Source organism: Camponotus vicinus, unplaced genomic scaffold (assembly GCF_025532165.1).
Source record: "Camponotus vicinus isolate PSW18456_S1 unplaced genomic scaffold, iyCamVici1.0 SCAF_3, whole genome shotgun sequence".
NCBI classification, from domain to species: Eukaryota; Metazoa; Arthropoda; class Insecta; order Hymenoptera; family Formicidae; genus Camponotus; species Camponotus vicinus.
This window is the reverse complement of record NW_028141967.1, coordinates 373,554-388,971: the sequence shown is the minus strand read 5'-3', so window position 1 is coordinate 388,971 and position 15,418 is coordinate 373,554. Positions and strand designations below refer to the sequence as shown.

Genomic DNA, 15,418 nt, shown 5'->3' with positions numbered 1-15,418 from the left:
TTTAATATTTTATTATTGCAATATAATTTACCTCCTCCTTAAAAAAATTCACTTTATTGCGACAAGCTGAATTTAAGACTAATAAAATATTAATCGTATTAAAATATATTTAATGAAAATATAGTAATAAAAATTCAAAAATCGTTTAGATTCAAATACATATTCTTAAATCATCAAAATTGTATAATCTCTATTCTTAATTTTTTTTCATTTCCTGTTTCAACACTGACACACTTTGTGCAAAATGATATTGCAGGTAATAAATTTGTGAAAAGATAAATAGAAACAAAATATGATAAGATTGTCTTATCAATAAACAATGTGGAATGATGAGGATAGAGGAACACAAGGAGAAAAATTGAATTTATGTAGTGATTTAGTTAATAATAAATAATAAAAGTTTGCTAGAATATGGAGGTTTGTATGTTTGTATTTTTTAAAAAATAAAATCTTGACAATCACATCGCATTTTACTGTATAATTTCTATTACTTTTGATAGAAAGTCGACAAATTTATACGATCAAATTATCTGACTGAGAACTATTTCACAACTAAAGGAACCTCGTACCAGCGAGACTTTCGCTTACTCGAACTTTTTGATAGGACTTGCAGTCACAATCTCTCGCCGAGTACATTTAATTCGCTAAAATTTCCTAATCTCTCTTATAATCGCGCTAAACAAATAAATAACTATTACAATAGGAACATTTATGTACAAGTTAATTTAGGTAGCACTAAGATCAAACACAAGATGCCTCAGACTTATCAGGTACTTTCACATTGCTACAGATCCTGGAAAAATCTTTTAAATACGTTTTTCAACAATTATTTTGAAATTTTTCACTATTAAATTATAAAATCATTTTTTTTAACAAAATTTAGGGATCGATGATATCTATGTATGAGCATCTTAAATTAGAATCATGAGAAAAGTGATACGCTCCCATGATTTTTATGGCTTGTAAAGAAACTCACTATCATAGGAATCACTCTATCAAGCGAGCTTACAAAAAAATGTAATAGAAACTATCCCGCGATATATATTACATAAAAGAAATTCTGCATAACACTCGTTTAAGCTCGTAATTGATGACTCCATCTGTTCATCATCGCATTTTAAATTATAAATACACATGTCACTATAGAAAAATACCAGTGCTCTGTTTCTATCTATCGTTTGGCAATATTAGACATAACATGGTAAGTACATGAATCTCTTTCCGTCAAAACCTTTCTAAATCCTTAGAACTTGCAACAATTGAGAAGTGTAATATTAATATAATACTTATAATTATCCCTACATATTTTATATATTTTAATGGTTCTCCAAATATTTATTCAAAATGATTTGAACAGACTAATAAAAGATAATAGCAGATGAAAATGCTTAGATAATAATTCTACAAATACTTTAATTATATGATGCTGAAATTTTATAAATCATATATATATATATATATATATATATACATATATAAAATATATATATTTATATATATTAATAAATTTAAATTTAAAAATTTTAATTTTAATTTTAATTTTAAATTTTTAAATTTTAAATTAAAATTTAAAATTTAAAAATTTAAATTTTATATATATATATATATATATATATATATATACATATATATATATTAGTATTCATATAAGAGAAAATATAAATTTGTATTATATATATCTTTATCTGCGCTTGATCCTCAAGAATCTGTTCAAGTTATTTTGTAATAGTCAAGTTACAATACTTAATATTATACCCGTATTTCTTCTTTTAAACATTTGTGATACTTTGAAAACAAATGATGTCGGGAACTGAGTTAAAATGGCGAATTCATTCCAAGCTTTGTGCCAAATTCTAGACGTGCTCTTTTTTGGTACCTAACGTCGACTCTGAAAAAAATGAGACAGAAACATTAATTTAACGAATTGGATTGTATCTTTATTTTTAATGATCAAAAGTATTTAGAAATGATAACTTACTTGATTTCTTGCCATTTGATCAATTCGTTAATTGCAAATGTCAATGGAATAGAGAGCAAAAAAAATAATGGCACGTATATCGGAAAGTTTTCGATTTTTTTGCCTTCTTCTCGCCAAAATCTATGGAATACTACTCCAGAGAACACCATTTGCACGCATAATCTGAAATAATGCAATAATTGTATATATCTTTTTTTTTAAACACTTAATTCTACTAGTACACAAGACTAGTTCACAGGATTGGGAAATATAAGTAACTTTTGCAGATTAAAAACAAATTTGACTAATAAATTACCGTAGTATATAAGGATTTTAAAATTATAATAAACATTGTAAAATTAAAAATTGCGACTTTATCCTTTAAAAATTAAAAAAAAACTTAAGAAAAGCTGTTATTTATATTTATAGAAATATAAATTCTTAAAAAAAAAAAAAATATTCAAAATTATTATGTTATACATTTTATATCTATAAAGATATTCATATAGAAATTATATCTCTTTTAACATTGAAAAAAAATTTGAAAAATGTTAATTTTATACGAGTGTATTTTATATATAACTCCTTAAATTTTGAATAATTTATTTTTATAAAATAACTTTCCCAATACTGATTATTCAATCAGAATCCTTTGCTTACACAATAAGCACACTGAGAAACCAAGTGAAATTATTCATAGGATTTTTCCTCCATATCGAGTATTCTCTATGCACAAAACTGACAGATATTGTAACTGAAAGAGAAACAAAATTAATATTAATTAACAATCTTTGTGCATATTAATATATACATTAACTTTTAATGTATATATTATTATTACTAACACACATAGAAATTTTTCTTTGAAATGTTTTTTCAAATAAAATCATTAATATGAATTTTTTCTCTTAAAGAAAAAGGAAAAGTTTGAAATGTATATGAAAACGTGAATCAAAAGTGAATTTGTAACCATAATTATTTCAATTAATGAAAATTGAGAAATCAAAGCTACATGATTTCGCCTTTAACTTTATTTCACAAATAAAAAATAACTTTTGAAACTCCAATATACTAATAATATATTGTAATAATATGATATTGATGAAAATAATTACCGAAGTGCAAGACTATAAGGGTCAGAGCGAAATGCTGCACGACTAGGATGACGATAGGTTTGCTACCCCAGCCGCTCCAAATCTGGTCCCGCGGATCCGGATATATATACAGGCACTTGGAGTTTTGCGGCATGTAGACGGGGCAAAGGGACAGGAAGGAGATGCACTGCGACAGGATCACCGAGATCACCGTCGGCAGGAACTTGCTGCCGTAACACCACAGCACGAATAGTATCATCTATTTACATAATATATTCATATTAAATTCTGTTCTTTTTATTTCTAAAGACGCTGCTTGGACTGCAGAAAATAAGCAGTTTAAGAACTCCTTGAATAATTGGGGAATAAGAGTGACATTCTTTTTTTAAAATAGATTTTAACGCGCGAGATTCAAAGAGGAAACATTTCGGGATGAGTCTTATACTGCACATTCACTGCCTCCTCTCACCTCCCCATTGACTATGCACTGATTCTTCCCGGTCGCGCGTTGCATTATTGTCGGATCTATTGGCGTAGCGATCATGGATGTCGACAACACAGGGATGATGAAGCAGCACAGCCAAAGTATCTGATCGATGGAGAACAGCGGCGGTAGTAGCAAAAACGCTGACAATGTTTGTGTGAAGGCGAGTGTGACCGAACAACATAGCCAAAATTGTATGCAGTTCCACAAATTCTTCATGTAATGACGAGCCTATATATGTAGGAAAAGATGAAAATGTAGACACCGTCTGTTCAAATATATATTGAGTATAACGTACCTCCATAATGAGGTGGAAAATCGCTACGGGATCTTCGCGCTTCACACTTAGCGAGCATGCAACCGAGTTGAGCGTTCTACTGAGATCGACGGGAGAGATTCCTTGGTCTTCCGTGGTGGGCACTAGGACGGGTACTTTCTGACACACCTGGGGATACAACGGCTCCACTGCCACTCTGCGCAATTGATTTACAAAGTTTTTATAAAACTCTCGAATAGGCGAGATTAAGAATAGCGTTCAGAATCTTAACTTTATCGAGAATTTTATTAAATTGTAAATCATATGGAAAATAAAATTACCCGGCGTCAGCCTGCATGAAGATCGGCATGTTCTCGGCGTTGGCGGATGAGCCGAGCACACATACCACTTCACCGTAATCCTGCATGATGTGCAGCATCTCGCGGGTCACCGTGGTGTTGCAGTCAGTAAATAGAGACACGAGCAGCGGCACGTTGTCGATTAGCTCTATATGTGGACGTATCTTGTCTATGCCTCTCGGCAGTTTCGCCTATTCAGAGTGCAAATAATCAGTTTTATGACATATTATATATAGTTAGAGATAATAATTATATAATTTAATCTAAAAAGGGAGATTTGCCTACTCTATTGGACAGATCAAAGTTGACCGGCGCGCTTTGCTCAGTGCTATCGGTGAGGCAGCTCAAGGACCTCCAAGCTTCCTGACCCGAACCCAAATCGACGCTTTGCACTAGAACACTGTCCTCGCTTCTCATCGTGTCCTGTTCCCTAAAGTACACAATTCGCTCGATAATTAAATCTCTATCGGCTGCACATTTTTAGACATCACTTCCTACCTGTGACTCATGGCGCTCTTGGCCTGTGAGGTCCCCGTGTTGTTCCATTCGGTGGTCTCGTCATCGAACTTCACTGTCGCGAAGTCCGTGTTGATGGCACTCGGCGCTGACATACTCATCGCTCGACTGTTGTTTAGATTAGTGCTAAAAAACGAAAGGCATTCCTTCTTGATGAATGCGTTCTTGATTTCCCCCAAGTATCCTGATCGATAGAAACACATCAACGCAGATTGCCAGAAGCCAAGAGAATGTGTCAAGTTGTCGCAGATTTGGTAAAGCTTTCAAAGTAACAAATCGTCGAAAATTTTTCTGTCATGCTGCGCATTTTTATAATAATTTTAACCATAGAATGCATAAGAGAGTTTTCTGATTATATTTTCTTGTATTATTTTTTTGATTAAATCTTTTCATCTTTTAAGTAATAATATAACGAAATTTGAAACCACTTCTTCGATTGGAACTTTTGAAATCCATTTCTACAAGCTTTTATTACTAGCTTTCGCACATTCTAGGATTAATATCATTCTTTTAATTTTTTCTTTTATTTTTCTTTGACAAGTAAAGTTCGATTTTATAATATAAGCTGTATTAATCTCTACATGTAATCGGTGTAACATACCGAGGTAAGACACGATTAAGCAAGTGGCTGGCCTCGTCCATGCAGGAGTAATTAGGCTGATGAGATTGGGCCGTGGGTGAAGGAGTGGGTGAGGACATGGCTGCCGCCTGGCTCACCCACCAACCCACTGGACTCTCGGACCTGATATTGTCATGTGTGTGTGTGTTAGTTACAATCAAGTATATATGAGTGTGCATCTCTTCTTCTCGTATGAATGTTTGTGTATTCGCATGATCAAATAGCATCGAATCGCAATCTCGTTACTGTCCCTTTGTTCAGGAGCATAAGTACTTAACAGAAGTGTGATATGAGACAGAGTATAGAAGGTTATCTCAAATTTTATAAAAAAAAGAAACCTCTGAGAATGTTTAAAGACAACTTTTTAAATAAGTTTTTTTTATTGTGTATCTTTTCTAATACTTTTCACTCATGTGAAGGAAAAATGGAATCACCAAAGTTGCGAATGTTAAGTTTAAAAAAACATTGAAAAAACTGAATAATTTTTGTAAGATAATATTTTTCACTTGCATAATATTTTTATCTTCTTTTATCGCTAAAATTGACAACGAAGAATGTGTACTGCTTATGTGCTTATCTAGATATTTTTCTAAGTAAAAAAGAAATCCCGGTTTTTCCAGGGAGTAGACACCCTGATATAAAGCAATCTTATATAAATAGAACTTGCGATTCGATGCCTCGAATAAAAAATGAAATATTAGTATCACGTATCAAGTATTAGAACACTGCAGCCAAACATGTGGCATTATCTGAGATTAGATGTAAGACGCCTCGGAGAAGTTTTTCATCTTTTTTTTTCTCTTCATAAAATACGATTTTAAACTAATTCAATTCTTAATCGTTGATAGTCTTTAAGAATCTTAGAAATTCTCGACTTTCGGAACGATTAATTTATTTTCCGGTTGTATTTGAATTCTCAAAAATAAATCGATTCCAAATAACATTGTTTTCTTCGAGATATCTTGCATAATAACGACATGTATACATGCAGCTCGAGATTAACAATAACAGAGGTAAAAAAGACGTATAGACAAACATATACGACGAGGGCATATGCGGATATCTCTCCAGCCATTGCTGTCTCCTGCAATATACACGTACACATCTTACATTCAAGCCTCGTAGCAGTTTGCTCTCTCTAACGAGAATTAGAAAATTCACTAATCGTTAATATGCGTGCAGCCTTTTTGTATGATTGCATGTCCTGTCCTATAATTAAATTCTTTCGATCGAAAATACTTTCTTTTTAAATCGTCTTTCTCTAATCTTTATCCTCTCGAAATTTTCCTTGAATTTTTTTCTTAGAAAAGAATCTCTTAGCAGAATCAAAAGAGTCAAAAGTGTCGGATTAGAGGCATCGACGATCAAAAGAAAGTCACGAATATGCCCCATGAGAAGTTCGAGAGACATCGAAAGAGAAACGTCAAGTTCTAACGCATGATACCTGGCTCCCTCGCTAAGTAACGAGATGTGGCAATTCCAGCCGCTCTCCAAACCCATCTTCTCTGAGAAGACGCGCGAGCGCAACTCGTTTTCCTTGCTAAAATGGACGAATCTTATGCATGCCCTGTCCAATTGTTCAATTAGTTGTACCTGTACTCATTAAAAAAATATACATGTATATATATAAAACAAATATAAGAAGTATATATAAGAAAAAATCGATTATCATACCATATCCGTTTGTGCCTGATATTGCATAGTAACCATGCCGATGAAGACTTGATTGCACTGAATGTCAAAGCAGCTTTCGATATCGCTCACATCGTCATCCTTATTTTCGTTGCACAATAAGGAATCTAAAAAAAAAAATAAAGCATAATTTTTTAATTGAAATATTTGTGAAATAAAAATTTATTTTGTAAATTTATTTTAAAGAACTTTAATATAAAAAATAGAAGATAAATAAAATAATATTAATATAAAAATATATCGCAATTAAAGAATACAAAAATAGCAAAAGCAGAAGATTATTTTTGCCTTTTTACTTTCACTATTTTTGATTTTGCAATTATTAAGACTTTTTTCTCATTCAATATTAAAAAAAAATTATTAGATTAATGACTGCATCAACCTGTCGAATGAAACTGTCCGAGTATTCCTCGTACTCTAGGATCAAGAACATTCCTAAAGTCCCATGGCAGAGGGGTTGGACTCCTATGAGGTGTGTACAAGTGTTTACTGTCCGCGGGAAGCTCCAAATATATTTCGGACATCTTGTCCCTGATAGCGCGTGTTAATGGCCGATAAGCGAACGCGGTGCAGTACGAGGTCAGGCTCGTTCTCTGATAAAAGTCTTGCACTTTCTTTCTGCGACGCCGAAAAGAAAAATCGTCAAAGCATTAGGCCTAATACAGGACGTTTCTAAAATGTTCGGTCAAGCGTTACAAGTGTAATTGGCTAAACATTTTAAAAAACGTTTCGCAGAAATACGGACAAAGATATCAGAGGATCGGATAACAATATAATACCTGTCCAATGCGGAAAAAGGACAGAGATCGTGACCGTCCCAGTATTCGATGCATGAGTCCAAAATTATGTCAGCAGTTCCTTGCGTTAATAATTGGAGGCCACCGCCGCTGCGTTCCTTCACGACCACAGCAACCATGTGAGGGAATGGAAACTTCAACTTTGTCGCGATGCTCAATGAACGCGCGAATTTTATATCCCGTCTGACCATTTCTGGTTGCTATCAACGAAATGGTTTTAATTTTTTTCGAATCTTATCTGCTTTCATGACTTATAATAAATATCCATCGTCCAAATAATTTATTTTTATTTTATAAGAATAAATTCTTTAAAAAACTACTGCGAATAAAATTAGTGTTAAATAATTTAAATTTAAATCGATATTTTTGTGATGTACTATCGATGTGAGTCAGTAGATGGATATGTGTGTGTGTGTGTGTGTGTGTGTGTGTGTGTGTGTGTGTATGCTCTTTGAAATTTTAACAAAGATTGATATTATACAATATTCGAAAAATTAAATTAATTATTATAATTATGAATAATACTTGCCACATGTCTAAATGTGTACAGTTGTTGCTCCAATTGAAAAATTTTTTGCGCTTGATCTTGAAAGCCGATTTGCTTTGCTAGTTCACACAGACATCTGGTAATATATGCAAATTTCAAACTTACAATTATCTCGAAATTTAATCGCAAAGAGAAATCAAACAACTATTATGCTTGAGCTATCTTTAAGAGTGAAGAATAACAAATGAAAAACGTGTACCGTCTGTTCGTAACTGGGACCAGATTCTCGTTGTATAGAGCTTCGCAAGTTACATGGCAACAGAACTGCGTGTAATGCTCCTGCGTATCCATGTTGCAAGTATTGAGGAGAATTGCTAGACCAAGTGGCTTCAACGAGTTGAGATGCTGTCGCCACGAATGATCGTCGAATTGCAGTCGGAATGGCAGAGCGTGATCATGCGTGAGATCCAACACTTCGGCGGCGGAATGCGACATATCTGTGAAGCGTCGAAGCTATTGTTATATCATGCGTTTCTTTCGCTCGGGAGACGTGCGGCACTTTCGACGGAGAAACATGTTATGCGTTTCTTTCGCTATATCATTTCTTTCTTACCGTGTTGTACATAAGACGTTCTATTGGAGTTTATCTTCGTTTCTTCGGATTCTTGGGTTTTATCCACTGTTTTATCCACGCTACCGGTACTGTAAAAGAATAAGACTGTAATCTTATCGACACGATTTTATTGCTCAATTTCATGCAATTTATAAGTTACGTTAAATTCCATTATCTCTTGAGGGAATATCAAATTCTTGAACTTCTAGATACTCGGATTCTTATATCCCAATTGAATGACTACAAGATGACTACCTCGAACTTGGTGATAAAGTATTATTCGCGTTACGGAGGAAAAATACTTTCTCCGCTGTGGGATTAGGCCATGACAGAAGTCCCTTCTTATCCACGCAACATAATGCCTGCAAAAATATGCACAATATAATCCAATGACTCGATAAAAGTTTATTCCGATTATTTTCGATATAACTTATATATCTTCTGATTATTTTTGACATCCAATTATTCATATTCAATTGGGGAAGTATTTATAATCGATTCGTGCTATAATAACTTACAGTCACAGAACCTAAAACGTGCAAGATACTCGCAGATCGCGACATCATGCGCTCCTTGCCGAAAAGAATGTCGAAAAAGTATTTCTTGAGTTCAAGCCAGTTGTACACTACATCTGGATGACTGGGACCATTGTCTGCATCCTCGAAAGGATCTATAAACTAAATTTTAAAAAATCCATATTATATACAATATACATGTAATGTATAAAAGATTTACAGTTGTGAAATTTTTATGACTTTATTATTTCATTTGATGCAAAATAAAATAATTTTATATAAATTGTGTATGAAAATATTATGTAATTTATTACTAATAATATATTATTATTATTGTACAATTGTATAATTATACGTCATATAGATATTATTTTATACTATATACATTACAATCTGAAAATAATTTTCTTAAATATCCCGAAAAATTGAAGAATTAAACTTTTAATAAGTTTATGCGCAAATATCCAGATATTCACACCAACCTGAAGTTTTTTCGCTGATAAGTAGAGCTTGAACAATGCCTTAAAGCGAGCCATGCCAAAGCAATTGAGAAATATCCAGCAGGAGGGGAACATCAACGGCAGCAAGGGAAGACTCACGGCGATCGGTTGCAGCAGGAACATCTCACTCCAGTGGCCAGTACCGAAATAGTCCGCCGGATACAAATAACGCAGCAGATTAACCACGAGAATAATAATCAGAAGTATTGGATAGGCCATTTGTTCAATACAGCAGATCATCAGCAAATGACGCTTGCGATTATGATAAGTGACTGGTCGATCGAGTGCTTGATCCAGTGCCATTCGTAGATTCACCAGATACGGCGTCTCCTGGAGTTTATAGATCTTGTTTTTCAAAGGCACGCGAGCCTGCGGTGTGGAGAAGATTTCGTTGGCGCTGTGGACTGGTGGATTATAAGTCTCCTTGGCGTGCAAGACCGGCGCTTCCGGATCCTGAAAATTCGATCAATACACAGGAGATTCAATCTCCTGAATAGAGGGCTTGTGATTTACTTTTCTATCAAGTGACTTCTTTATGATTCTATAATAATTTAAAGTAGCTTAAAAATGATATGCTGAAATGATAGGTATATGACGTAATTACATACATCATATGATATGCAATATCCAGGCGCTTGTTGGCCTGGCTTCATCACAATTATGTCACCGGCTACCAATAATGCCCATGGCAAGTTAACTATTTCACCGTCTCGATACGTCCATTGCAAGGTCAGGCAAGGGGACTGCGGACTGCATAGATGCGGGTAATTCTCGGGCTTCCATCGACATGTAGAACGTGCAACTGCAATTTTGAGCATGCATTTTTATTCATATATACCACAGAAAAATTGTAACATATGGATTGTCAAAGATCTATACAATTACTTGCAATTTAAATTTTAAGGGCTAAATTAATATTACAAATATAATCGATTGTACAACAAGTAAAACTGTAATGTGAATTTTAGTAAAATGTTAAATCTTGAAATTTATAGAAAATTAAAAACTTGCAACGTAAACCATATGCTTCTTTTTCAACATTTTTATAAAGAAGTCGATTTTAAAGTAGTTAGGAATTAAAGTAAGAAATTGTACGTTATTCTATGGAATAAGTATAATGCATTGTTTAAAAATACATACCGTTAAGTTGGTTAAGAAGAATTTTCACTCTATGAGGAATCTCCTCGTGTCGTAATTTGTTATCCAACATCACTAAAATAAAATTCAATACTACTAAACAACAGACTATCAGTCCTTCGTATGGCAGTGTAGAATACCTGCAATGGCACACTCATTTATGGAACACGAGTGTCAATGATACTACTATTCGAGCTATTATTATCTGATAAGCAAACAAGACAGATGAGAAATATAGCAAAGATCTTGAATAAATTTACATTTATAAAGTCAATTTACCGTGTTTCATTGAGTGCAAAGAACACAAACATGAGGATAACGGCATTGATCAACAGTGCAATTGCAGATGTCCAACAGAGCGTCGTATATTGGCTGCGATGATGCAAAGTATCCTTCAGCCAACCTCTGTACTTTCTAAATCATAAAGAATCATCACTGTAAAGATAAGTGTCATATGAACATATACTTGTACTTGAAATAATCACAATCGCTGTACAAGATACTACTTATTTTTCCTGTAATCCTCTTCATACTCCTGCAAAACACGTCCAACATCACGATGCAGTGTATTCAAGGCCATTGCAGTGGTTAAACCTAAAATTTTCTTAGGTTTAGCTTCGACATTGCCATCCTTCTTAGTATCTTTGCCACTTAATCGGTCGTTCTCCATTTTATTTCTATAAAATAAAAATAAATCAAGAGGTTAATTCACAATCGTTGAGCCATTAAAGACGTTTACAACAGTCAATGGATCTTAAAACAATAGTAAAACTAAAGGAAAACAAATAATTACGTATCAAAAATTTCAATAATACATTCGCTGATAATATCGCGAAAAACGATAGACTGAAAAACACAATCGAATGAGTGTCGAGAATACGAGAAGGCTTATAACTTTACTAACATTTCTTGGGAAAAAATCGCTGTTTGATATGAGAAAGAGAGCTCCTTCGAAGTTCATCTATGGCTCGGCAAAAGTAGCACAATTTTCGAAATCTACTCGAAAAATTGCGACAAACAACACTAAAAAACACACAACTTTCATAGTTTGAGTTGGCTTGACATGGCTCGTTATTTAGGGCGCGATTACAGCAAAGTGAATCTTTCGCGAGTCAAAAATTAGAAATTTCTACATTATCGATCGAAGATACACTTTTATAAGAATGGTTCATATCTTTGCTATTCGTGAAATATGTATCACTAATCGTGTAAGAAGGTAAAAAAAAAATTAGAATATATTTATATAATATAATATGTACATACATAATCCAAATATATATATGTAAAATAACATATCAAGGCACATATATGATATATCGGTTATCGATGAAAGAATCCTACAAACATTAATAAGTATTGGTATAGCAGTACAATATCAACGTAAATCTGTGTAGCTGCGAAGACGACTTCATCGGGACCCAATTCTATTCTGCGTCCACCCATGATTGTTTGGATGTCAAAGTACAAATACTGAAAATAAATAAAATGTTTGATTAATATTCGATTACCTATTCAATAATTTGTTTTATTTGTATATATTTAAATATTAAATATTACTTAAATAATATTAAATATTACTTAATGTTAAATATTTAAAATTTAAAATATTTAATGTTAAATATTATTTCAATATTAAGCAATTTGAAAATATTCTGATTTTTTTAGATAAATTGAGATATATATAATGAATTATTACACGTTGAAATTCTCTGAGATGTGAGAAAATTTAGTGATTAAATTAAAATATATTAAGTATTGCTAAGTAAACAATTTTTTTCATAATATCCATCATTCGCACACTAACCAAGCAGAGCAGCAGCGTTCCGATGATAGCGATTATTAGACGTAAACCCATTATATGAGTGAACAGCAGGATTATTAGCACCGTAAAAATAGCCACGATCGAAACCAGCCCGATCACCATTAATAAGCCTGGTCTCATTGTCAGATCAAACTGTAATCAAATCATAATATAATGAGAATTTTATTTTTTTTTATTTTCTTGTAATCTTATATATCTTGTAATCTTATTTTTTATGTATACTTCACATTTCGACTAATGGACTTAATATAAATTAAAAGCAGAAGAAATAAAGTAGAAAAAAACTGTATCAATCTAAGCTACATTTACAACAAAATATTAAAAGAAAGATAATTAGAGCATATTCTTCCCAGCATATAACATATATTAAATTACAGATTGTTTACAGATTGTAAAACACATGATGCAAAAAAAGTAAAAATATTAAAAGAGAACTAATTAATCATTATATTTTAGTACAGACTTATAACGAGTTCTATAAATTAGAAAGCCATAATTATAAAAAAATTATAGGAAAAATTAGTAGAAAATTCTTTCTACCTTGGAGAACGTTGCTATAAGAGCTATTATCGTCGTGACAGCTGCAGTCATGCCCATAACGATAAGGATTACTTCGATGTCGTAAAACACGGAGACGAAGGCAGCCAAATACGACATTCCTAGCGTCTGCGATGCGGTATCCAGAATTATTTCAATTGGATTAATTTACATTGATCATTCATTACAAGAGAAAAGAAGAAAAGTTGAAATTGTGAGAAATTTTACCAGCAGAAACAGGCATATGTAATTGAACGGAGGTGTTCGTCTGGCGTGTACAGAACAAGCCACGACACAATAAGCAACGATGAAGAAGACCCTATTGAAATTCAGTAAGACTTTTATAGTCAGATTTAAATTCACTGAATAATATATAGAATTTCTTGGATGTATCGATAATTTTATTAGAGTTGTATTAAGTAAAGGAGATAAATATAAAAGAGAAAATAAATAGAGTTTTCTCTCTTTTATTTATATTCCCTTATTCATTTAATACAACAGAAATTGCTTTTATATGGTAAAGAAATGGTAAAGTAATCTCTGTCTTACATGGCTACGATCCACAGATACCAATGCAATATCATAAACAACCGTGCTTCATATCTGGAAAATAATTCAAAGGCAAATAATTCATTCATTTCTCATCGAAAGCAAAGTAATAAATTAGTGAAATAGGAAGGAGAGAAAAGAATAGTTCACAATCGAAGTATTAGAAAACTCTTCCTCGAATATACTTACACAAACATGAAGATAGATATGACGAGAATGGTGAATGTCAATTGTAATGTAAGGAGGCAAAAGACCTTGCGAATAAAACTCCGCCTAATCGCGGCTTCCTTGAAGTCGCCAATATACTCATCAGCATCTTCCTCCGGTAACATTTGCCTCCGGCGCTGCTCTCGTACCCATGCTTTGTACAGCTCCAGGTTCTCCCTTTCTCTCATTGCCACCATTTCATCAGTCACCGTGATGGTATACGGTCCCTAGAATTGGAATTAATTTGTTAAGCTAAGAGAAATTATTTAAATCTTTAATTACATTACTAATACATAATATAATTTTATACAATTATTATTTCACATAATAGGGAGATTATTAGTGTTTCATTAAACGACATTGAACATGATTAATTAAAAGAAAAATTATTTGAAAGAATTTATTGAGATATGCCATATAAGTGAAACGTCACTCACACTCTTCAGTTTCTGTCCTTTGATTAACGGCGGTAACTGCGGAGGGCCTTGGATGTGCTGCGGAATCCGCTCTAATTCCTCGATATCGACGTCGTCGGACCGCATTGGATAGACCGTGAATGATTACAGTCAGCATATATCAAATCTTCCGTTTCCCTGATTTTTGTGTACCGATAGTATGTACATAAATGTATCCAAATATACGCCGAATCTATCATCAACGCAATCACGATTAACAAATGAAGAGATAAATAATATGTAAATCACATGTTCATGGTCGTATAATATTCAATACTAGAAGATGCAACGTCAAACGCAATTAGTACTTAGTACACTGATTTACGACTAACTTACAAAATGGATAAAAGCAAAAAAAATATTATATAATAAATATATAAATAAATGTAAGATATACAATATTCCATTTTTTGTAACAACTTTTGTTTAATCTCATGCATTTATTTAAATTAAATATATTATATATCTTTCCTTTTACATTTTTAGCAAACATATAAGAAAAAGAAAAAGTTTTTAAGATATTAAAACAGATCATCTATGATAATAATAGAAATACATTGAAACTTAAATAAACTATCAAATGATAGAAAGATATCACAATTCGAAAGAAACAGAGTACAGATAATGTTAATTTTGTAATTTTATTACATGTTGCAACAGAAGTTAGCAAAGTAAATTAAATATATGGTCAACGCAATATACACTATATATATATAATTAATATTATATCATACATCTGAAATTAATATTGAAGTGCTTTTACTGTCGCTTTAATTAAAACTTCCATGAAAAATAACAACATTATAGTAAAAATTAGTTCTG

At 32.6% G+C, this 15,418-nt stretch overlaps 2 protein-coding genes across 3 annotated transcripts; both read right to left on the bottom strand.

The window, feature by feature from the left end:
* Positions 1-1,627: 1,627 nt before the first annotated feature.
* Positions 1,628-12,069, bottom strand: L(2)k05819 (transmembrane protein 94-like protein l(2)k05819). 2 transcript variants are annotated; one of them, XM_083095395.1, is made up of 25 exons: positions 11,931-12,069; positions 11,533-11,703; positions 11,306-11,440; positions 11,030-11,166; positions 10,498-10,691; positions 9,872-10,342; positions 9,393-9,551; positions 9,130-9,236; positions 8,875-8,963; positions 8,521-8,758; positions 8,304-8,397; positions 7,757-7,974; positions 7,360-7,595; positions 6,960-7,084; positions 6,730-6,878; positions 5,268-5,408; positions 4,649-4,792; positions 4,436-4,580; positions 4,133-4,341; positions 3,834-4,008; positions 3,521-3,766; positions 3,073-3,310; positions 2,618-2,711; positions 1,979-2,140; positions 1,628-1,888 (listed from the first exon to the last, which is right to left on the bottom strand). In XM_083095395.1, exons 2-25 carry the CDS (start codon positions 11,694-11,696, stop codon positions 1,816-1,818), a joined length of 4,143 nt encoding a protein of 1,380 aa, XP_082951521.1. In that variant the 5' UTR covers positions 11,697-11,703; positions 11,931-12,069; the 3' UTR covers positions 1,628-1,815. The 2 variants fall into 2 exon arrangements, with proteins under 2 accessions (XP_082951521.1, XP_082951522.1); XM_083095396.1 differs by lacking the exons at positions 11,533-11,703; positions 11,931-12,069 and adding an exon at positions 11,523-11,529.
* On the bottom strand, positions 11,931-14,939 carry LOC145969349 (protein lifeguard 1). The gene is made up of 7 exons (XM_083095397.1): positions 14,579-14,939; positions 14,124-14,368; positions 13,935-13,988; positions 13,614-13,704; positions 13,389-13,514; positions 12,831-12,980; positions 11,931-12,496 (listed from the first exon to the last, which is right to left on the bottom strand). Exons 1-7 carry the CDS (start codon positions 14,681-14,683, stop codon positions 12,347-12,349), a joined length of 921 nt encoding a protein of 306 aa, XP_082951523.1. The 5' UTR covers positions 14,684-14,939; the 3' UTR covers positions 11,931-12,346.
* Positions 14,940-15,418: the final 479 nt, after the last annotated feature.

Coding starts and splice junctions, on each gene's coding strand:
- LOC145969349 (XM_083095397.1), bottom strand. CDS start 14,683: ATGCGGTCCGACGACGTCGATATCGAGGAATTAGAGCGGATTCCGCAG. Junction 13,705..13,934: donor TATCTGTGGATCGTAGCCAT/GTAAGACAGAGA, acceptor GAATTTCAATAG/GGTCTTCTTCATCGTTGCTT. Junction 12,981..13,388: donor TTATAGCAACGTTCTCCAAG/GTAGAAAGAATT, acceptor ATTTGATTACAG/TTTGATCTGACAATGAGACC.